The sequence below is a fragment of the Carassius carassius genome, chromosome 3 (genome assembly GCF_963082965.1).
Source record: "Carassius carassius chromosome 3, fCarCar2.1, whole genome shotgun sequence".
NCBI classification, from domain to species: domain Eukaryota; kingdom Metazoa; phylum Chordata; class Actinopteri; order Cypriniformes; family Cyprinidae; genus Carassius; species Carassius carassius.
In genome coordinates this window covers 11,453,964-11,476,205 of record NC_081757.1, presented here as the reverse complement: position 1 = coordinate 11,476,205, position 22,242 = coordinate 11,453,964, and the positions used below count along the sequence as shown (strand labels likewise).

The window sequence follows — 22,242 nt, the reverse complement described above, 5'->3', positions numbered from 1 at the left end:
TGTTCCTATACTGTGAAATAAATAGTGCCTAAACACATAATGCACGTCCATATCTTTATTGATAAAATAGTTTCAGAAGATGCTACAGGAAACAGACTACTTTTCATTAGAGACAAAATACTAAATTATAGGCCCATGTATATATTAAATATTGTCTTCTAGCCCAAAACCATCTTTCATACCCCACGCCTCAGGAGGTGATAGGTGATAGATCCCAACCCAGATCCAACCCAAGAGGATGCCTCCTCTACATTGACATGAGAGAAGAATGACTGCTGCACACGCAACTGCTGAAAAACTGCTTTCCATCCAGTCTGGCTAAAAGAAATTGCATTTGTATGACAATGGCACATTTGAAATAACATTCAAAGTTGTCACTAGGGCGGTACCTTTTCGAAAGGTGATTGTATAATTTAGCTACTAATATGCACCTTTAAGGTAATAAAAGGCACACATTTGGGCTAAAATAATAAGGTATAAATGTGTACCTTTGTGTGGAATAACCTTACAGTATTTATTTATTTTTTGGTTTTTAAGAAACAATAGTGTCAGATTGAGTAGGGCTACATTGAGACCGACAAGAAATGGAATCCAGTATTGTATGTTCAAATGCCTCGGTCTGGTTGTGTTTTGAAGACAACAATGTTTCCTTAAATAATAGTCCCACTATACTGCAGACATACTGATATCAGAATGTAAGTAACTACATTTATAACTCATTGAAAGACTGAGATCTGTCAAACATATGTATAACTATGACACACTGTGGCTATTTTGGGTACAGCAAAACAACCTAGTTTCTCTCGTTCTCTTTGAGTACTTTTCACTTGCATGTCCCATTAGAGTTGATGTAACTTCACAGGACATTTATTTGCACAGGGTTAAAACCGAATAAACAATATTGATATGTTTCTGAAGACGTTTTCATTTAAACTGATATGTAACCATTTTATGTGTCTCTTTGTCTTTGCAATAAATATACCCATTCGTACCTTAACATTGTTACCTGAAGTCAACCTGGAGAAACTGAGACATATCTTTATGGTAAATATTCAGCATGTTGTTTTCCATAACCTGTTGTGTTTTAATTCTAATAATGTATGACAATCGGAAAACAAACAAATAAAAATGCATGATTTACTTTATTAAACGGATACAAATATTTATAACACTTTGTATTTACAAATTCATCATATAAATTTACACAGTTTTACTGAATTTAACACATTTAAAATTTTAACAGACCTAATTTATGTACAAAAACTGCAAACTAACAATAGTCACAATGGCAACTGGAATGTCATTCTGCATTTAATAAGAATGATTATACTGTCTTTCCAAACAAATAACTGATATCACGAATGTATTAATCAAGCACATAATACAGAGTCACTATTGATGGTTTTACATTGGAAGTGGATGGAAACTTCAGGCTGACAATATATTTTGACCTCATGATAATTCATCGATATCAAAGAAACATGAAATCCTCAATAATTATGAACCATCTTATGAGTTAACATTGTCTTGCATTAAACTCTTTCTCCTCTTCTATCCGGTGCAGTTCTGTCTCTGTCTCTACCTCTGTCTTGTCGGATGATGTAACGTCCTGCCAGCTGCAGGTCCCATTTGTAGCGGGCAAGGACTTTTTGACATTCCTCACGAGAGTACTGAGTCATGTAATACAGCTGGTCTGTCTGATGATGCAAAGGAAACATAAAAGAATAAGTAGAATAATGCGATCAATTAATTGAAATGATTTACACTGAATAAACAAGGGTTAATTTTCTATTACCTTAAGCTGCTGCTCCGCCCATACGGGATTCCAGTCATTGCGACACAGAGCTTTCTGAACCTGCTCACTGGTCACTCCATGTACTGCCTCCTGAACCTGATGACCAATCAGCATTTAACATATTAGCAACAGCATTAAAGAGGAACTGTATTATTGAAAAAATGTTAGCGAAAATACAGTAAAAACACTATAATAGTGAAATATTATTGCAAATTATTATGAATAGTTTTCCATTTTATGAAATGTGTGTGTGTCTATTCTACGGTTATAAGTACTGAAAACAGTTTTACAAGTCAAAGCAAAGTTGTTGCATCTGAGGAAATCTGCATACCTGCGCAATAACTGCATCCTTGTCAACATGTGGCGGATACCTCTCCTTTGCCTTCTCTCGCTCTCTTTCTTTCTCTTGCTCTTTGTCTCTCTCCTTCTCTTTCTCAGGGCCATCATCTAACTGAGGGCTTGACTTGGCCAGATGTGCCATCCTGGCGAGGTTGTTATTCCCTAAACACTGCTGCTGTGGATGGAACTGGAACTGGAACTGTAGCTGTGAATGAGTTTGAGGGCCCCAGCCCGCTGGGTTTACTGGTCTCCGATCCTGGATCATCATTTGGGGTTTGACGCATTTGAAGCCAGTGTTTGGTGGGCTGATGGATTTGAAGTTGGGGGGTGGTGGCCGTGCAGGTGGGGTCACAATAGCATCACTAAACCTGCGTGGATCTTGCATTAGATTGCACTGCACGAGTCTGCGTGGGTCGGCTCTCTGAACTGCATTCCCACCAGGACCTTGACCTTTGTCCTGTGAACCACCAAGGACAGACTCCAGACTCCTTGAGATGCCTGAAGATTGATGGTAAGACACAGAACGTGACTGGATACATTAAAACGTCATTCTTACATGCTGATTTGGTGCTCAAGAAACATTTATTATTATTATCATGTTGGTCTCGTTGGTTCAAATGCTGATTTTTATTAGGATTTAGGATTCTTTGATGAATAGAAAGTTAAGTTCCTAGCATGTGAAGTTCCTCACAGTATATTTTAAGTTCTTACCTGCCATTTTCTTCAGATTGGAGCCTTCCTTCTCTCTTCCTAACGGAATCCTCCAACGTCTGGGCCTGAAAAGTACACCGAAAATGGCAACAGTCACACACACAGAGTCTACTTTGAGTAACAACTGTTTAGTGAATTCAAAGCTTATAGTTTATAACTTATTTGAAAAGTCACTCACTCGTCTATTCGTTCTGGGTTGGCCCAGCTGCTTGCCCGGTCCATGCCTCCATGGCCAGTGTGCTGTAGACTGCCTTTAACAGGGGAAGAGATCAGAGCCGGACCAGGTGCAGAAACTGCTGCTGTGAGAGCCGGGGCAGTCAATGCAGGGGGAAACCAGCCAACACTTAGAGTTCTCTGGTTTTGACCCTTCCACTCACACATTTCCAGCCTACAATAAAAGACAAGAGCTCTCTACCTTTTAACTTTACAAATAAATTTAGATGGATAATCTAAAGCACCTTTCCATTTTTAACAACTTTTAGTCTGTGTGCTCTAAATTTGTGATCTAAAATTCAGTCTATTGTTAAATCTATATTTAAACTGCTATTTGAAGTCTATAAAATGTCATTAAAGTTTACGTATAACTGGACAAAGTAATTGGTACCTAGTCAATCTGAATCTGTTCTGTAATTTCTTTTTTCTAAGTGTGAGCTTGAGGTATGAATTGAATGCTGCTAAGTCAAAGGGAGGGAAGGCAGTTTAATAATTACCCACAACCTTTATCAGAGGGAGAGTCAGCAAAGATTTATTGGCATGACTGATAACAACTTTCAACAATGCCAAGGGTATAAAGTAAGGAATCTGACAATATAGAAAATTAATTAAAAAGTAAATGAAAATAAAGGGAGAAATAGAAGATTAGACGATAGAAGATCTTGATTGCCCTCAAACCCCTGTCTTACCCATGATCTATTACAGTCACTAGATCATTCGCCTGTAGAGAGAGTTTTCTGAGCTCTGTGAAGTCTTTCACTGCTCGAACCTCCATAGGCTGAGCCTGAAAAATACATTAAAAAAAAGAGAGAGGAATTTGAGAAAAAAAATAGATTCTGTGTGTATCATTCATTAATTATAGTACATTTACACAATTAAAACACTGTGCTAAGACTGGGGGAAATGCTCCTGGTTTTAGATAAGCTTTTTTGTAATATCTACAGCACAAGTGGTACACTTATACTATACGATTTATTTTAATTCTTGTGAAAGAATCACCTTTATTTGATCAAAAATACAGTTAAAACAGCAATTTTGATAATAATTATTACAATATAAAATAACTTTTTTGTATTTTAATATCAATCAATTTTCAGCAGCAATTACTCCAGTCTTTGGTGTAACACAATCATTCAGAAATCGTTCTAATGTGCTGATTTGTTGCTCAAGAAACATTTTTTGTTGAAAGAAAGAAAGTCTAAATGAACTCAAACTTTTAAATGTTATTATAATGAATATTAATGAGATTAATGAACGGCAGAGCTTTATATCTGACCTCTGCTACCATGGTAGTGAGCTGAGAGAAGGTCGGTCGGTCAGCAGGACTGCAGGCCCAACATTTACGCATCACAGAATATAACTCCTGCGGACAGTCTGAAGGCCTATCCAACCTCTCACCTTCCCGCTCGACACGATATAAGATCTATAAAGACACATGTCACTTAGTCATCAAAGGAAATAGTGCTTATAACAGCTGCAGTTAATACACAGAACACCTCAACAAATGACATATGTACCTGTCTGCCGGACAGCCCCAGCCAGGGCTCCTCACAGTAAGTGAACATTTCCCACAATGTGACACCAAACATCCAGACATCTGAAGCGTGAGAGAAAGTACCCACACGTAAACTCTCCGGAGCACACCTATGGAGAGTAAGAAAAAGCCTGGAATTACTATTAACATTTTTTCATTAAACTCATTCTTTATAGAATTTCTTGAATTGTTCTCAGAATTCAGAAATTGCTCTTTCTGTTTCTTCAAATCCTTCTCACCATGCGAAGGGGATGCGTTTGTGTGCCGTCATGATATAGTGGTCCCTGTCCGGACCCAAGCCTCTCATCAGTCCAAAGTCTCCAATCTTCACTAGTTCTTTAGAAGCCAAGAGCACATTCCGGGCAGCGAGGTCTCTGTGGATGAAGCGTCTGGACTCTAGGTACTCCATACCTGCAGCAATCTGTGTGCTGAAGAGCCAGAGCCGTGAAAGAGGATATTCTCCCTGTCGTAGACGCAGAGAGTCGTATAAAGAGCCAAGGGGAGCCAGCTCCGTTACCTGATAAAAAGAAAGTTTCATTATGTCATCTGTCTTCATATCACCAGCAATGCAACAACATTACCAATAACACAACTTACTGTTCAAACGTTGGGGGTCAGTAAGATTTTTCATGTTTTTAACACTTATACTTCCCAAAGTTGAATTTATTTGATTAAAAATACAGTAAAACAGTAATATTGCGAAATATTCTTGCAATTTGGTACATTACATACTGAAAAAAAATTATTTATTTCCAAACTTCCAATTATCGCAAATGCATTGTATGCACTAAGGTCTTATACTTCAGACAAATATAAAATGTTTTTTTTTGTTTGTTTTTTTTCTACTTTCTGCCAGTTACATTTGCAGTTTCAGCAAGTTACACTTTTTGCACAAGTGGTAAAAATTATTTTCTTTATAAGTGAATTAGTGAATCATTGAATAAATTGATTTGTTCAAAAACATGATCTATTCAAGAATTAAACGTCTTTATGAGGAAGTCGTTGAATAATTAATTCAAATTGATTCACTCAAATACACTGATTCATTATGGAACATGCAGCAGCTAATTCTGCACAAAATTACTACACAAGTAAAAGGGCAGTATTGTACCTAAAATGCATGTTACTGAATATTAACTTCCTATTTTGTTGAACTGGGATAAAAAGCTGTTTGTTTTGGTCTGAATATCATCAAGACTGATACTCCTTTAATAAGCAATAAAACAAATATAAAAGGGAATAATTCATTTATATTTATATACATAATACCAAGAATATGATCTTACAAAATAAAACATTAGAATTACCATTTTAAGAGGATGAGTAAGGACAACACCATACAGATGTATAATGTTGGGGTGGTCCAGAGACTGCATGGTCGAAACTTCCAGGAGGAATTCTGTCACCACATCTCCGTATCTGGATCCGCCGCCCCTCAAGGTTTTCACTGCTACAGGCAACTTAAAATTTGGAAACAAGACTGTTATTGTAGTATTTGAAGAGTTAATCTGCATTTTAAAAAATCTTTTTTTTTCATTGTACATTCCAATGAATCTCAATCAAACTGCAGTTGGGTTATTTTGGTTAAGTTAAAAAATACAGCTAACTAACACATTAAAACACAATCAAAATTGAAAATGTTAAAAACTAAGTTTTGGCAAATAAACTGTTAATTTATTCCTATACTCCTATACACATATTTGGTGTAAAGCACTCACCACTCGTCCAGTTGGTGTTTGCCATTCTGCTTTTCTAACTACCCCAAAGGAACCTGAGCCTAGCCTGTCCCCAAAGATCAGTTCATTGTCCTGGATAAGACAGGGGAGTGTGCGCCCTGGTTCTGGCCCCTGGCCTGACCCAACACCATTACACTGCTCACTTCCTTCTGGGGTGCGACCAATGAAGGCCTAGTAGAAAACAGACGGTGATGATCACAGGCAGGCAAAGTGAATGAATAAAAAGAAGGGGGTATGTAAAGATGTAAAATACCTTAGCCACCCTCGAACATGGTCGCATGTTGGTTTTGTAACGTCTGACAGCATCCCATAATCGTCGCTGTCCTATTGAAAAACCACCAAAAACAGCAATAAATACAAAGATGTACACAAACCATATTAAAGGCAGTAAATGATTATATTCACCAATGTAGCGCATTGAGTACACAAATAAAATACAATAAAATAACAATCTTCAAAAAATAGCACATTATACAAGACATACCTGGTCTACTAATGCCAATGTGTTCCAGATCTGCTTCTTTAACATAGTTCAGGTGCTCAATGCGTGTCACATTGAGTCCATCTCGCATCCTTACGTAGAATCTCTCTAACTGCACACTAGCAAGGAGCTGGTACAGCCACTGAGTATCATGATCCATCATTATTACACTGTCACACAGCAACTCTGACAGACAGACAGAGCAATGAAATTAGATCAGAAAAGAAACCTAAACAATCTGAGGCATTCATTATTTTCCCTATATGGTCATTTTATTATTTTGATTCCATAGAAACAAGCTCTGTACACCTAGAGTACTGTATCTTTTCTGAATAGACACAAAAAGGCTGTTCCTTACTGGGTTGCTATGGATGCCTGTCAGGAATTTGCTGGAAGGCAATGAAAAATCAAACAAACAAGGACCTGAGCTGTGTTGAGAAACCCTCTTAAAGTGCATGGTACTCATTTTTAACCGCAGTTCAATTCCACATATTACTAACTACATTAAAAAATATATGATTATGTGTTTCGTGTTATTTTTACTACAAGTAAAAATGCAGAAACGAATACAGGCTAGCAAAGCCTAATAAAAAAAGGAAGCAAGGGAGTTTATAAACCAAACAAACAACTTTTTTTCAGTGGAGGCCACTGAGGAGAGAGGTATGTGGCCAACCACTTCAGGCATGTATGTGAGAAAGAGAATGATTTACCTGCTCAGCATGATTGAACTCATAAAGCAATTACTGAATAACTCTCTAGAATATTATAACTTGTTTGCATTGGTAAGGAGAATCCCCTTTTAACTGTTTCATACTGTGTACACAATCATGCAAAGCAAGGTTTGGTAAGTTATGTTCAGAACAGAATAGATTTATTTAGCCTGCCAAGCACTGTGTCATTGACTTCATGTCCGTGAACCTCCCAGTGAACAAAGAGACAACTAGAAACTCTCTGCACGCTTGTGTTTACAGAACCATGAAAACATAAAGACCAACTCAGACACATGACCTTTTAGTGAATAATCAGCCAGTATGCCTCAGAAGAGCCTGCTCTAAAACTATGGGGGTTTGTCTGAGCATGTAATCTGAGAGTATCAAAATAAGATTCTCCAAGACTACACACCCAAAGTCCACACCCCGAATGACAAGAGATAATGTAGACTCTGTGTGAAACTCTGAGGCTCTAAAGTTTAGTAGACAATGTGTGTTCTAAACCAGATCTTACATTTGTAATAACTACAGGATCACTCCACTGAGTTGTTAATCAGAGTTTGAGCAGATGTTTTATTTTACTCAAAAATATCTTCAGTAGATTACTGAGCAAGTCATTTTTAGTTCTAACAGGGGTAACACTTTATTTTAAGGTATCATTGTTGCACGTTACATGTACTTACATGTACATGTACTTATTATAAAAACAATAAATTAAGCATAATTACATGCAAGTAGCACCAAGCCTGACCATAATCCTAACCCAAACATGTAGTTAAATAATATCACAGTACTTAAATGTAAGATTACACTGTAACAAGGACACCTTAAAATAAAGTGTAACACTAACAGGTTGCAACTTTCAGAAGGGTTTTCCTCGAGCCGGCTTGTTTGATAGAGCTGTGCTTCTGTTAACATTTGTTACAGTCTTCTCTGAAACCAGGTGTGAACTGATAGATCACACAGTTTCTACAGCATTATTGTAATCAAGTGTGTTTCAAACCTTTTGAAAGTAGAAAGTAGAAAACAGTGGCCTTTTACAAAGAGTTATAAAGGAGTGTACACCCAATGTATAGAAACAAATGACAGCTTCTGTTTGGTTGTCATATTTTGTCAAAAGGCGTGACTTTAATCCTTTATATATAATTCATGTTAGAAATGTGTCAAACATATGCAGTTGACCTATGTAGTTAGTCACAAACAATATACAGGACGTTACTACAACTTCCTAATTAACGGCAGAGTATTATTTATTATATAACAGTTTTGAGATGTTTTTTTAGATGTTTTTTGAGATGTTTGTTAGTGTATAAGGCTGTCTGGCTGGCCAATTAATATTCAGAATGACTGTTAGGACAAAACATGTAACATTTTTAAACGATCATAAATTTTTTCATAGCAGCAAATAACAGTATGGAAGGCCTTCTTCATTAATAATATATATTTTTTAAATTAATTAGGAGTCAAAATTCTTATAAACTTGTATTTCAACGTCACCTAAAATAGTCATTTCAACAAATATGAAAAACAATCTTACACTGAAACTACCCAGATACACACAGATACTACAGTAGGGGAAAAAGTTGATTTTAGTCTATATATATATATATATATATATATATATATATATATATATATATATATATATATATATATACTGGAATATAGAGGAATTATTATATACACTGACACAAAGGAAAGCCTTTACTGACGTTTATGAAAGCAAATGTACATATACTATTGGTTTCACCTTGTGCTATATATCAGCCATGACAGCAGATAAGGACAATGAAGATACCTGGGCCCAGGTGAGCGTTTCAAGAATAACACCAAAGCGGAAATGACGCTTTAAAAAAATAATTATATTGTAAATCGTTACTTTTGACTCTTATACACCTTGGATTACTATATTGCTTATTTTAAGATATAATTCACTTTCCTTTGCAGAATAAAGATACTACTTGCAGTAAACAAAAATTTATACTTACAAATAAAAACGCTCGACGTTTTTCCCCAGTCGAATCACTTTGTTCAGCTCGTAAATCAACTTCACTCCCGGTGTAAGATGTCCATTATAAACCGTTTATTTTCAGTGAGTGTCACTGAAAGATTTTATTATAATCAGTAGTGCTAGAAGGTGGTTTAAATAATCCGTCTTTCATTAATGTACAGGTCATGAGTAGTTCACAGTGAAGGCTGGTGTTATATAGAATGCGTCTGACGCTTCTCTGAGATCCCGAAGCATTCAGTCTGAGTTCTTCCTCACTCCGCCTCCGCCCTGAGCGCCAACATTTCCCCTTCACCACCTGCTGGATGTACGCCATTTGTTACATCATACTGTTGTTTTTCCTCCCCAGTTTTGACGGTGATATAGATTTGATTGTTTACCTATCGTTTACAGTGCTGGGTTAAAAATAAAAATATACTTTTTCTTTTCAAAAAGCTACTACATCTAGCCTATTTGAAAACCACGTTATTATTCGTATTCCCCATCATAAACATTAAGTAAACATAAACATAAAATATTATTTTCTTCTCTTTATAATGAATACGCCAATATATATATAATATATATATAATTATAATTATAACGAATAAACTAAACTGTGTCTATTTGTATCTGCAACTGAAAAAGATCTTATCCTAAGAGGACAATATCATGGTTTCCTTTTTTTTCACATTTTACTAAATAAATGATTAGACATTTTAAATGCGGTGCGTGGAGTGATATAGGTTAAAGGTAAAATTCCAAAGCAGCCTTACATTTACAGGAAACATGGCCTTATCTTCTTGGTTTCAAAAAATAGGAAATAAAGGACATCAACAATTATTTCATGACAATAAATGGGCGTGAAAGGAAGCTTGTAAATACTGTTTTAGTATACTCAGTATGAAGAAACCTCACGAATGACATAAAGCCCTGCATCATTAGAAGCACTTGAAAACAGAGACTATTTTCCCCAGTGCCCCTTTCAGTCAAGTCTTTCTGATCCGGTCTTTCCAGTTTGACTGGATATTTACAGACTTTCTCCATCTCACAAAGACACACATACGTACACATATGCAAATGCTCATGTGAAATCATGTATTGGATTACCCTTAGTCAACCTAGAAAATATTACCCATTGGGTAAAAAATACTTTTATAACAACTCACTTCCTGATTCTCTATTTAGGAGACTGTTACCATCAATAACTATTGAAATTATATGGGTTGACCTTGCTAACTATACCAGCAGAGTAGTGATGATTCTCTTTTATTGTTATGTTTTTGTGATCTACAAAAATTGAAATGAAAATTTGACCTACTGGATTGCAAAAAGAAAAAAAAATTGAATTGAATTGAATTGAACTGAATTGAATTGCCTTAGTCTGGTGATCCAATCAAATGTGAATATGCTGACTCATGTGTGCTGCGCAATTGCAATGCCTCATCATTTAGTCCAAACTAGTGCAATATTTTTATAGTACAAAGTTCTTCCTTCCCATCATATTGTGACTCAGGCCTAGAAATATGTAGCCTAATTAACCAAAGCGTCGTATGTCTTTGTCAGACTTGAAACAGATACTGACAGCACAGAAAAAGCCCCAAAACGAAATGTATAAAGGCTACACGTTTGAAATGAGACAGCCATTTAAATTCAGGTACTAAAAATCACAATTTAAACTACTAAATATTTACGTAAATGCTAGATACGTCATTTAGATTTAAAGAAAAAAACGAATCGTTTCTTAACATTAGGCTGTAAAATGACCTTTTTCTATTTTTTTTAATTCCATCAGATCATTAGCAGCTTAATCCCCCTTTTACATGTACAGCTCATTACTCTTTTGCTTCATCACACGATTTGATCCATTATTAGTATGTTAATATGTTGCAAGTATCTTCGTTTGAGTTGATTTTAATACTTTATTTTGTCGGCAACGCCATTACACGAGACCAATGATGTCATCAGTAGCGCGCAGCGTTGCTGTTTACTCTTTCGTACAAAGAGCGCGACTGCATTCATTGATTGAGGTGAAAATCCTCGTAATGCACAATTTTGTTTATTTGTAAATTCTTGGAAAATAAAGGCGAAGCTGCCGTGTGTGCTATTATCTTACTCTGGTGTAAAACTGCAGGTAAAAGGTGAGTGAAATGTGAGCGCAATTGGCGAGACTATCGGCTGCTGTTAGCTCGTCAGCTAATTAGCAAATTTGCACATGCCAGAAAACGAAAAATACCAAAGCAACCGTGAATTATAACGTCAACCGTTTTTGAACAGACGAAACGTATATTGTTTTTTTTTTTGTTGTGAAATGGCTTTTGAACGGTTTCGTAGATATGAAGGTATATGAGACACCGTTTAGTTATTCCAGGGGTAACATTAGGCAAGTTCGCTCCTAGAGAGCCGCTGTCCTGCAGCGTTCAGCTCCAACCCTGAAAAAACCCTCACCTGCCTGTAGCCGAGAAGCCTTAGTATTCCTGAAGACATCGATGAGCTTGTTCATGTGTGCTTGATTAGGGTTGAAGCTGATCTCTGGAGGACTGTGGCTCTCTAGGACCGAGATTGCCTGAATATATCTGCAGATTTCATGAAACATGTTTGGTTATTAATTTACTTTTAGATGCGTACTGGCAAATACCAGCTTTCAGGGTAAACTGTTCTGCTCATATATATTTGATGCTTTTAAATTTGAGTAAATAAAAGCAGTATTTAAAATATGGTTTTGTATCTATTTAAAATGTCGAAATAGATATAAGGTATCTTTACAATTAATCCAGAACGCAGCAGCAAGATTCATTTTGAAAGAGCCGAAAAGAAAACACGTCACACCTCTGTTTATCAATTTGCACTGGCTACCAATAGCTGCTCACATAAAATTCAAGACGTTGATGTTTGCCTACAAAACCACCACTGGCTCTGCACCCCTTTACCTAAATGCTTTACTTCAGACTTATGTGCTCTCTAGAATCTTGCCTTCTCAGCTGAGTCCTTAGCCATCTTCAAGAATCGGCTTAAAACACATCTCTTCCATCTTTATTTGACCCTCTAACTTTATCACTCACTATTCAATTCTATTTTTAAAAATAAAAAGCTAACTACCTTTCTAATCTTTTTGTATTCTATTTTATTTTCATTTATTGTACATTTTTATATATAATATATAAATGACCTCTAACACTAGCTTGCTCTATTCCTTTTTCTATTCTATCTGTTTTCTCTTTATTTATTATTATTTAAAAGCCTTTGCTACGTGTACTGTGTTTAAGCTAACTGAGACTTGTTATAGCACTTATATATCATTGCTCTTTTGTTGTTTTTGATTGCTGCCATTGTCCTCATTTGTAAGTCGCTTTGGATAAAGGCGTCTGCTAAATGACTAAATGTAATGTAAGGTAGTGAAAGTGACATTCAGCCACTTGGTGACCCATACTCAGAATTTGTGCTCTGCATTTAACCCATCCAAAGTGCACACACACAGAGCAGTGAACACACACACACACACTGTGAGCACACACCCGGAGCAGTGGGCAGCCATTTATGCTGCGGCGCCCGGGGAGCAGTTGGGGGTTCGATGCCTTGCTCAAGGGCACCTAAGTCGTGGTATTGAAGGTGGAGAGAGAACTGTACATGCACTCCCCCCACCCACAATTCCTGCCGGCCCAGGACTCGAACTCACAACCTTTCGATTGGGAGTCCGACTCTCTAACCATTAGGCCACAACTTCCCTAAAAAGGGAGGCTAACATATGCTTCACTTCTGCCAATCACCATATAACTGAGTGATAGCTGGTCTTGTATAAGTAATCTGTATTATGCTAATTATCTGCCTGCACCAGAAACAAATTTCAGGGCACTGAAATGAGCCTTATTCTCACTCTTGCAGGCGGCGAGCTGGCGCAGGTAGCAGGTTGCCAGTGGACTATGAGAGACAGCGGTGGAAGCCTGGCCCAGAACCGCTGGCAAGGGGAGCTCTCCTTGACTGTAAGCCAGGAAGCCAGCAGTGTTGGGGGCATGGGAGGAGGTCTAATGGATCCAAACTCCCCTCCCAATGCCACCAGCCCCATTCACCTCAAACTAGGTCACAAGGAGCAAGTCTGGACTGGAGAGTACATAGAACCAGTAGAGCTTCTTGAGGAAGAAGCTGGATTTGATGAGAATGAAGAAGATATGGAAGAAGAAGAACAAGATGAGGAAGAGATCGATTCTGAATGTGATCCATGGGAGGAAAAAGATGAAGTGGAAGACTGGCAAATGCCATTTGAATCACAACCGCAAGCCATGTTGGCTAATAATTATCGGCAGCAGATGTCCTCAGATGAAGGGGAGGCCAAATTCCAAGCCAGAGACTTTCCTGAGAATCCCTTCGAGATTCGGCTTCATGGACTTAGACAGCAAAGGCTGAAGCGATGGCGAAGACTACGGTCTAGTGCTAGATTACGCAATCGGCTTGTGCAGAATTGGAAAGCGTGGAGACAACGGGCCCAGTGGGTCGGCACCTTAGGGTATCTACGGGCAAGGAGGTGGCGCCAGTATAGCCTTTATGCCAGCAAGAGACGGGATGAGCAGGGATGTGACACCATGGGCTCATCACAAACAGGTTTGGAGACAAGTGGAAGAGAAACAGGTGAGACTTTTCCTTTTCTTGCTATTTAGAGCAGAGGGATTTCAGTCTGGAAAATGGGGGCTATAGTACTATACTGATTTATTTAAAATATAATTTATATTATTTTAATCAATCAAACAATCATTCATACACATACATATACATATATAGTACAGACCACAAGTTTGGACACACCTTTTCATTCAAAGAGTTTTCTTTATTTTCATAACTATGAAAATTGTAGAGTCACACTGAAGGCATCAAAACTATGAATTAACACATGTGGAATTATATACATAACAAAAAAGTGTGAAACAACTGAAAATATGTCTCATTCCAGGTTCCTCAAAGTAGCCACCTTTTGCTTTGATTACTGCTTTGCACACTCTTGGCATTCTCTTGATGAGCTTCAAGAGGTAGTCACCTGAAATGGTTTTCACTTCACAGGTTTAATAAGTTTGATTTCTTGCCTTATAAATGGGGTTGGGACCATCAGTTGTGTTGTGCAGAAGTCAGGTGGATACACAGCTGATAGTCCTACTGAATAGACTGTTAGAATTTGTTTTATGGCAAGAAAAAAGCAGCTAAGTACAGGAAAACGAGTGGCCATCATTACTTTAAGAAATGAAGGTCAGTCAGTCTGAAAAATTGGGAAAACTTTGAAAGTGTCCCCAAGTGCAGTCACAAAAACCATCAAGCACTACAAAGAAACTGGCTCACATGCGGACCGCCACAGGAAAGGAAGACCAAGAGTCACATCTGCTGCGGAGGATAAGTTCATCCGAGTCACTAGCCTCAGAAATCGCAGGTTAACAGCAGCTCAGATTAGAGACCAGGTCAATGGCACACGGAGTTCTAGCAGCAGACACATCTCTAGAACAACTGTTAAGAGGAGACTGTGTGAATCAGGCCTTCATGGTAGAATATCTGCTAGGAAACCACTGCTAAAGAAAGGCAACAAGCAGAAGAGACTTGTTTGGGCTAAAGAACACAAGGAATGGACATTAGACCAGTGGAAATCTGTGCTTTGGTCTGATGAGTCCAAATTTGAGATCTTTGGTTCCAACCACCGTGTCTTTGTGTGACGCAGAAAAGGTGAATGGATGGACTCTACATGCCTGGTTCCCACCCTGAAGCATGGAGGAGGAGGTGTGATGGTGTGGGGGTGCTTTGCTGGTGACACTGTTGGGGATTTATTCAAAATTGAAGGCATACTGAACCAGCATGGCTACCACAGCATCTTGCAGTGGCATGCTATTCCATCCAGTTTGAGTTTAGTTGGACCATCATTTATTTTTCAACAGGACAATGACCCCAAACACACCTCCAGGCTGTGTAAGGGCTATTTGACCAAGAAGGAGAGTGATGGGGTGCTGCGCCAGATGACCTGGCCTCCACAGTCACCGGACCTGAACCCAATCGAGATGGTTTAGGGGTGAGCTGGACCGCAGACAGAAGGCAAAAGGGCCAACAAGTGCTAAGCATCTCTCGGGGAACTCCTTCAAGACTGTTGTAAGACCATTTCAGGTGACTACCTCTTGAAGCTCATCAAGAGAATGCCAAGAGTGTGCAAAGCAGTAATCAAAGCAAAAGGTGGCTACCTTTAAGAACCTAGAATATGACATATTTTCAGTTGTTTCACACTTTTTTGTTATGTATATAATTCCACATGTTAATTCATAGTTTTGATGCCTTCAGTGTGAATCTACAATTTCCATAGTCATGAAAATAAAGAAAAGTCTTTCAATGAGAAGGTGTGTCCAAACGTTTGGTCTGTACTGTGTGTATATGTATATATATATTTATGTATGTGTGTGTGTATGTTTGATTGATTAAAATAATATAAATTATATTTTAAATACATCAGTATAGTACTATAGTGAGTAAACATTAATTATTTTCGGAGGGGGTCCCTTGCACACAGTTGAAAACCACAGATTTTTTAAGTAAATAGAATTGCAGTCAAAACATATATTATATTATATTATATGTTTGTTTTCTCTCCACAGAAAACAGTTTCTCTGGTTTCAATGGTTATCATGGGGATTCTCAGTCAAGTTCATCAGTCAGTGGGAGTCGAAAATATCTTTCTATGCCCCTGAAGCCCACCACTCAGAGGATGGAAATGACCCTTTCAGAGGAGCACAGGTCTTATGTTCAAGGTAGAACTCTTGTTCTCTAAAAGCTGCAGAAATGTATATCTTATCTATTGTGTTATGAGATGGAAGTATGTCCAGTGATAGGGCTGGGTATTGATTCAGATGTTCCAGATCGATTCTATTTCGATTCACAAGCTCTCAAATCGATTCTATTTCGATTCTCGATTCAGCTCAATGAATATGGATTTAATACAAATACTATATCTATAAAAAATAACAGTGAACATAAGTTTACAATTGGGTAATTAATAAAAAGAAATTAAGAGCCACAAACCTGTATATTAAACTCTTTTATTTTAGGTACACTTGGGTACATTAAAACAGAACCCATCTCAAATGTTCAAATGCATACAATTGTGTTAAATAAATACAATAAAATTTTGATGCAAAATGAAAAATGGCTTTGTTCTTGTCCACAACACTAACGTCGTCGTCTTGCTTACGAAATCTGAAATGCTTCCATACCTCTGACTTTTTATGTGAAGGTGGCATCAACGTCGACAAACCACCTGAAACCGCCATTTAAAGCACTGAATGAATGACAGGTTCGCCTCTCGCTCCTTGGTAACATCACACAAGGCAAATAAGAGGGGGACATCTAGTGGAGAAGACTTGTAATTAGATTAACGCTAACCTTACGTTCCATTTTTGCGGAAATAAATATGGAAAAAAAATCGATTCATGGCCTTTGAGAATCGATTTTTAATCGACCACATTTTAAAAAAAACGATTAATCAAAAAATCTATTTTTTTTTACCCAGCCCTATCCAGTGATATTATATATATATATATATATATATATCTATATATATATATATATATATATATATATATATATATATATATATATATATATATATATATATATATATATATATATATATATATATATATATATATATATATCTTTAGATCTCGCCAAGATAGCGGTCTAAGGTGGATGTTATACTTAAGCCATTGACATAAAGCTTGCTCTAAGAAGATTTTTTTAGAGCTTTATTTAATTTCCAAATTAAAGACTGCCTGTTTAAGTAGACAAATGAATTCTCTCACATAATTTGGTGTTTAGATGGATGACATGTTCTAAACTCCGTGTAGGTTGTACTTCATGCATGAATATATTTATTTCTCAGGTCTTCTTGATGAGTACCTCCAAAAGTATGGAAGTCTAATTCCCGTACATTCAGATGATATTGTTGAGGAACTGAAGGGCATCTTCAATGAGGACTTCTCTCAGCCCCACAGGTCTCACACATGCACAACTTCAAATACAAATATATGTCTTTTGAGCATACAATTTTGGAAGGTACTAAAGGTTTTTTTTTTTTTTTTTTTTTTTAAACCATGTGCCCACAGGAAAGTCATGGTGCAACATTTAATTCAGTCCTACCAGAGATCACCAGGGACTGCCATGGTGAAAGGGTTTCGGGTGAATTACAAGCGTCATGTTCTGACAATGGATGATCTCAGCACCCTCTATGGACAGAATTGGCTCAATGACCAGGTGAGTTTTGAGTTATAAATGCACAGCACTGTGTTTCATAATTCTGCTTTTCTCTGTTCTACTTAATGCACACATTGTTCTTTCATCTGATTTCATAAGGTCATGAACATGTATGGAGACCTTGTGATGGATTCTGTGCCTGAAAAGGTGATTTATTTTTAGGTTTTTCTCATTTCTCCTATTTAATTCTCCTATTTTCTTATTAGTTAACCTAATACTATTTCAGCCTTAGTAACAAAAGTTGTGAAATACAAACACATCCTGCCCTGTTCAGTAATCAAAGTATATAAGAAGTGAACATTTTTAAGTAGTAGTAGTTTTGATCGTTGTTGCTGATTGTCAGGGAAAGTTAATTTATTTAGTTTTGTTTAGTGCTTTGTCTAATTTCATCTCCATTTTCAGGTGCACTTTTTTAACAGTTTCTTTTATGACAAGTTGAGGACCAAAGGCTATGATGGAGTGAAACGGTGGACAAAGAATGTAAGAAAACTGTAAACCTCTAAATATTTTATTTTGATGTGTGCTACTGTTTAAGAGGCATCGTTTAATATATTTTAAAACTCTGGCTGTCAAGCGATTTAATTATATATATATATATATATATATATATATATATATATATATATATATATATACACGCATACAGTGCCCCCCATAAGTATTGGAACAGTAAAGACAAAATTGTTCTGTTTGCTGTGGAGTCAAGAAATCTATAAATATGATTAAAAGATGAATATGAGACAAAACTACAGAATGTCACATTTTATTATTAGGTGATTCAACAGAAAAATGTTTTACTAGCTTAGAAGATCAGCACATTTCGAGTTTCATCTCCCTATCTGATGTGAGGAAGCTGACTCTGAAAGAAAAGCAAGCAATTTGGATCCTAAAAGAAAAGAGGAAGCCAATTAGAACTATAGGAAAAACAAAGGGCATGGAGAAATCAAAAGTTTGGAAACTCCTTGCAACATCAGCAACCAACGACGACCTGATCGGCTGAGAAAAACAACAGTAGTTGATGACAGGCAAATCATAAAAGCTGTGAAAATGAACCCTAGAATACGTGTATGCAAAATCACCAGCAACCTCCAGAAAGCTGGGGTGATGCTCTGTCAGTCTACAGTCTGCAGGAGAATCTGACACAGAAGCTACACAGCAAGATAAAAACCTCTGATCAGCACCAAAAATAGAAAGGCAAGATTCTTCACAAATGTGAACCAGTAGAGTTTAGGAACTGAGTTGATTGACCGATGAGACAAAGATTCACTTTTATCTAATGCCGCGTTCCAGGCAACCCGTTACCTGTGTTTTTCCAACCTTATACCCGTGAAAGTGCACTGGAACGGCAGTCAAACCTGTGACTTACCACCCGTGAACTCATACTAGATCGATGTACTCCCAGTTCCGAGCTCTGACGTCACACAGCCCGCGAAACAACAATAGCAGACCCTACGGATAATATTGCCTACGGATGCAGTGTGTATGATTTATGATTTTAGGACAATATAACGTTGCAATAAAATTAATAATCTAGCTACAATTCCTTGCTGTCTGGAAGTTTGGTGTGACTTGCCTGGAACGCTAAAAAGTTGTGAGTCGTGGTTTGAAGACATGACTTACGGGCTCAAAAACCTGCCTGGAATGCAGCATAAGTGATTGGAAAGCAAAAGTTTGAAGAAAAAAGGGAACTGTAGATGACCTAAGCATACAACCTCGTCTGTACAGCTTGGTGGAGGTGGTGTCATGGCATGGGCATGCATGGTCGTCTCAAGAACAGGACCTCTTAATTTTAATGATGACTTAATGTATGATGGCAGTAGCAGAATGAATTTGTTACTAACTGTCTACTAATATTCAAGACAATTCCTCCAAACTCATTAGAAAGCACTTCATATTGGATCAGGACAATGACCCAAAACACCCTGCCAGTTCAGTCAAGGACTGATCAGGGCAAATAAATGTGAAGTCTTAGATTGTCCAAATCAGTCTCCATATTTAGATCTGATTCAACATTAATTTCACCATCTGAAGAGGAGACTGAAGACACAAACTCCCCAAACAAGCAACAGTTGGAATTGGCTGCATTAAAGGCTTGGGAAAAGCATTTCAAAGCATAAGACCAAGAGTCTGGTGAGGTCTATGGGTTGCAGACTCACTGCTCTGATTGCATGCAAGGGTTCTGCAACTAAATATTAGCTTTTAATCTTTTTCATCTGCCATAAATTCAACTGTTCCAATACTTATGCTCATGTCAAATAGTGGGATGAACTATCAAAGTGCTGTCCTTTTTATTTGGTAAAACATGTATGTGTCGAAAGACCTATTAATAAAATGTGACATTCTGTTGTTTTGTCGCATATTCATCATTTAATCATATTTGCAAATGTCTTGACTCCACAGCAGAGAAAACAATTTTGTCTTTACTATACTTATGGAGGGCACTGTATATTACATAAACAAAAACTTTTATTTTTGATGCGATCAGAACTTTTCTTTATGCATTTATTTATGCAAGTACAAACGTGTTTTAGGTGGACATCTTCCAGAAGGATCTGTTGTTGATTCCCATTCATTTAGAAGTGCACTGGTCTCTGATCTCGGTTGATATTAAACAGCGCTTCATCACGTACTTCGATTCTCAGCGAACCCTTAATCGCCGCTGCCCTAAGGTAAAAGCCGTACAAAACTTTTGCTTTCTGTACAGTCAAAATCTTCTCCACAAGCGATGAAGTTTCTTTGAAATTGTGTGTATTGTCTAAAACATTATAATAAGTAATACATTTGTAACCTTTGTTTTTATGTTTGCTATATATCTCAGCTACGTGACATTTTTTTCTCTCCACAGCATATTTTTAAATACCTGCAGGCAGAGGCCATGATAAAAGAGAAGAGAGATTTTCTCACAGGGTGGAAAGGCTTTTTTAAAATGGTGAGGCCTGTCATTGCAGAGACCGTTACTGTTAGTGACTCTAATGTCTAATGCTGTTCAGTTGTTTAAATTAATAATCAATTAATAAAGCCTCTCTTTTTTGTTACAGAATGTTGGCAGACAAAATAATGACAGTGACTGTGGTGCATTTGTCCTGCAGGTTTGTGTATATACACCATCTTCATTCTGAAGTTTTATGAGTGGTTGATGAGATTCAGACTAACTGACACAGTACATTTATAGCTGTTTATCCTGACGAGAATCCATTAAGCTTGATTAAAAACCACAAGAAATTTGTCAGAACATATGTTGTTTGAGATGACTTTTCCTCAGTTACACACAAGATTTGCTTATTTCTCTGTTCTCCCCCCCCCCACCTCCATTTTAGTATTGCAAGTGTCTGGCATTGGGTCAGCCCTTCAGCTTCACTCAACAGGACATGCCCAAGCTGAGGAGACTTATGTACAAAGAACTGTGTCGTTGCAAGCTGTCACTGTGATATTTGTGTAAAGACTGCACAGCCAGGGGAGAAAAACATACATTTGTCCGAAAAACCTGAGAGACTTCACACTGAGGATATTTCATCCTCGCTCACGTTGGTTTTAATTTTGCATAACCTTTTTGTTTGTTTTTGTACTGGAGCCCAACATCTTGACTGAGGTGATTTATGGATGACGGCCTGATAGAATGACAGAATGGAGAACTCTGTTTTCACTTTTTTTTTCTTTTTCTGTGTATAAAGATGTTGCAAAACTCCTGATCTGAAATGTTGCCATGAGAGTAAACTGTGCTCTAATGCAAGTGACAAATCATGTCTGCAGTTTTGTTCTTAATAAACCGTCTTTAGAAAATAATGATCTGTGTACTCATCAGAGCACTTAAATTATTTTGTTCGTCACATTGCAATTAATGATGACGTGAAATGGCCAGGGTTCATCATGAAAGGTTAAGGAATCAACATGTCAATGAGGTATTCCCCAGTTATGTTGTGTTTACCTTTATTCAAACAGTAAATAATACCAGTAAGCATATTTATATGGACTATTAAATAACCCACTAGTGACTTGCAACAATTATGTACAGGAAAACAGATCTTGGGTAGTTTGGGAAGGGTCATCTCTGTATGTTCTGGAAGAAAGTACATTCGTGTTTGACATAGTAAGTTTTTTTTTTATTCAAATACTGTCAGCAACAGTTCAAAAGCAAACAAAAAAAAATATTGAGAGGGCAAACGGAAACAAAATGATGTAAAAAAAAATAAAAATAAAGACAAACATTATGAAAGTACCTTTATGGTCTATTAAAATCCCATTATCAAATGTGTTCTATCTTGTTACTTTAGTTAATCACATTAAAAAAGAAGAATTATCACCACAAATTTCAGGGCTGAAAAAAAGTTATTTACCCTTTGTAAATTAATTATGAATTTATTTATTTTACTAAATTAGAACATTTGTCATTTTTAAAAGGTACATGTTTGAAAACCAAACGTCAAATTTCTTAGAGAAAGGGCAAAACTGGTTCACCGTCCAGCTAGGATTT

General features: G+C 37.0%; 2 protein-coding genes and 1 long non-coding RNA gene across 4 annotated transcripts; 2 read left to right on the top strand and 1 right to left on the bottom strand.

Annotated features, from left to right (window-relative positions):
• The first annotated feature begins 69 nt into the window (after window positions 1-69).
• On the top strand, window positions 70-1,169 carry LOC132119304 (uncharacterized). The gene is made up of 2 exons (XR_009426144.1): window positions 70-474; window positions 637-1,169. It is a non-coding gene; the product is annotated as an uncharacterized LOC132119304 (long non-coding RNA).
• On the bottom strand, window positions 1,127-12,027 carry LOC132119261 (activated CDC42 kinase 1-like). The gene is made up of 14 exons (XM_059529074.1): window positions 11,955-12,027; window positions 6,813-6,995; window positions 6,582-6,652; window positions 6,311-6,499; window positions 5,900-6,052; window positions 4,832-5,109; window positions 4,576-4,702; window positions 4,335-4,481; window positions 3,748-3,842; window positions 3,024-3,233; window positions 2,846-2,910; window positions 2,127-2,632; window positions 1,796-1,891; window positions 1,127-1,697 (listed from the first exon to the last, which is right to left on the bottom strand). Exons 1-14 carry the CDS (start codon window positions 12,007-12,009, stop codon window positions 1,533-1,535), a joined length of 2,340 nt encoding a protein of 779 aa, XP_059385057.1. The 5' UTR covers window positions 12,010-12,027; the 3' UTR covers window positions 1,127-1,532.
• Window positions 11,476-21,554, top strand: senp3b (SUMO specific peptidase 3b). 2 transcript variants are annotated; one of them, XM_059529117.1, is made up of 11 exons: window positions 11,477-11,647; window positions 13,389-14,129; window positions 16,118-16,270; window positions 17,401-17,512; window positions 17,624-17,771; window positions 17,871-17,918; window positions 18,174-18,251; window positions 20,303-20,440; window positions 20,617-20,700; window positions 20,810-20,860; window positions 21,089-21,554. In XM_059529117.1, the coding sequence occupies exons 2-11, from the start codon at window positions 13,427-13,429 to the stop codon at window positions 21,197-21,199; spliced, it is 1,626 nt and encodes a 541-aa protein (XP_059385100.1). In that variant the 5' UTR covers window positions 11,477-11,647; window positions 13,389-13,426; the 3' UTR covers window positions 21,200-21,554. The 2 variants fall into 2 exon arrangements, with proteins under 2 accessions (XP_059385108.1, XP_059385100.1); XM_059529125.1 differs by lacking the exons at window positions 20,810-20,860; window positions 21,089-21,554 and adding an exon at window positions 20,861-20,905 and having other exon boundaries at window positions 11,476-11,647.
• The last annotated feature ends 688 nt before the right edge of the window (window positions 21,555-22,242 follow it).

Bases quoted from the DNA above. Each gene is read 5' to 3' on its own strand.
- senp3b (XM_059529117.1), top strand. From the start codon at position 13,427: ATGAGAGACAGCGGTGGAAGCCTGGCCCAGAACCGCTGGCAAGGGGAG. The intron at 17,772-17,870 runs GTGAGTTTTGAG...TGATTTCATAAG, and splicing joins AGAATTGGCTCAATGACCAG to GTCATGAACATGTATGGAGA. The intron at 20,441-20,616 runs GTAAAAGCCGTA...TTCTCTCCACAG, and splicing joins TTAATCGCCGCTGCCCTAAG to CATATTTTTAAATACCTGCA.
- LOC132119261 (XM_059529074.1), bottom strand. From the start codon at position 12,009: ATGAACAAGCTCATCGATGTCTTCAGGAATACTAAGGCTTCTCGGCTA. The intron at 6,500-6,581 runs GTATTTTACATC...GTTTTCTACTAG, and splicing joins CATGTTCGAGGGTGGCTAAG to GCCTTCATTGGTCGCACCCC. The intron at 6,053-6,310 runs GTGAGTGCTTTA...CCAAATTTTAAG, and splicing joins AAACACCAACTGGACGAGTG to TTGCCTGTAGCAGTGAAAAC.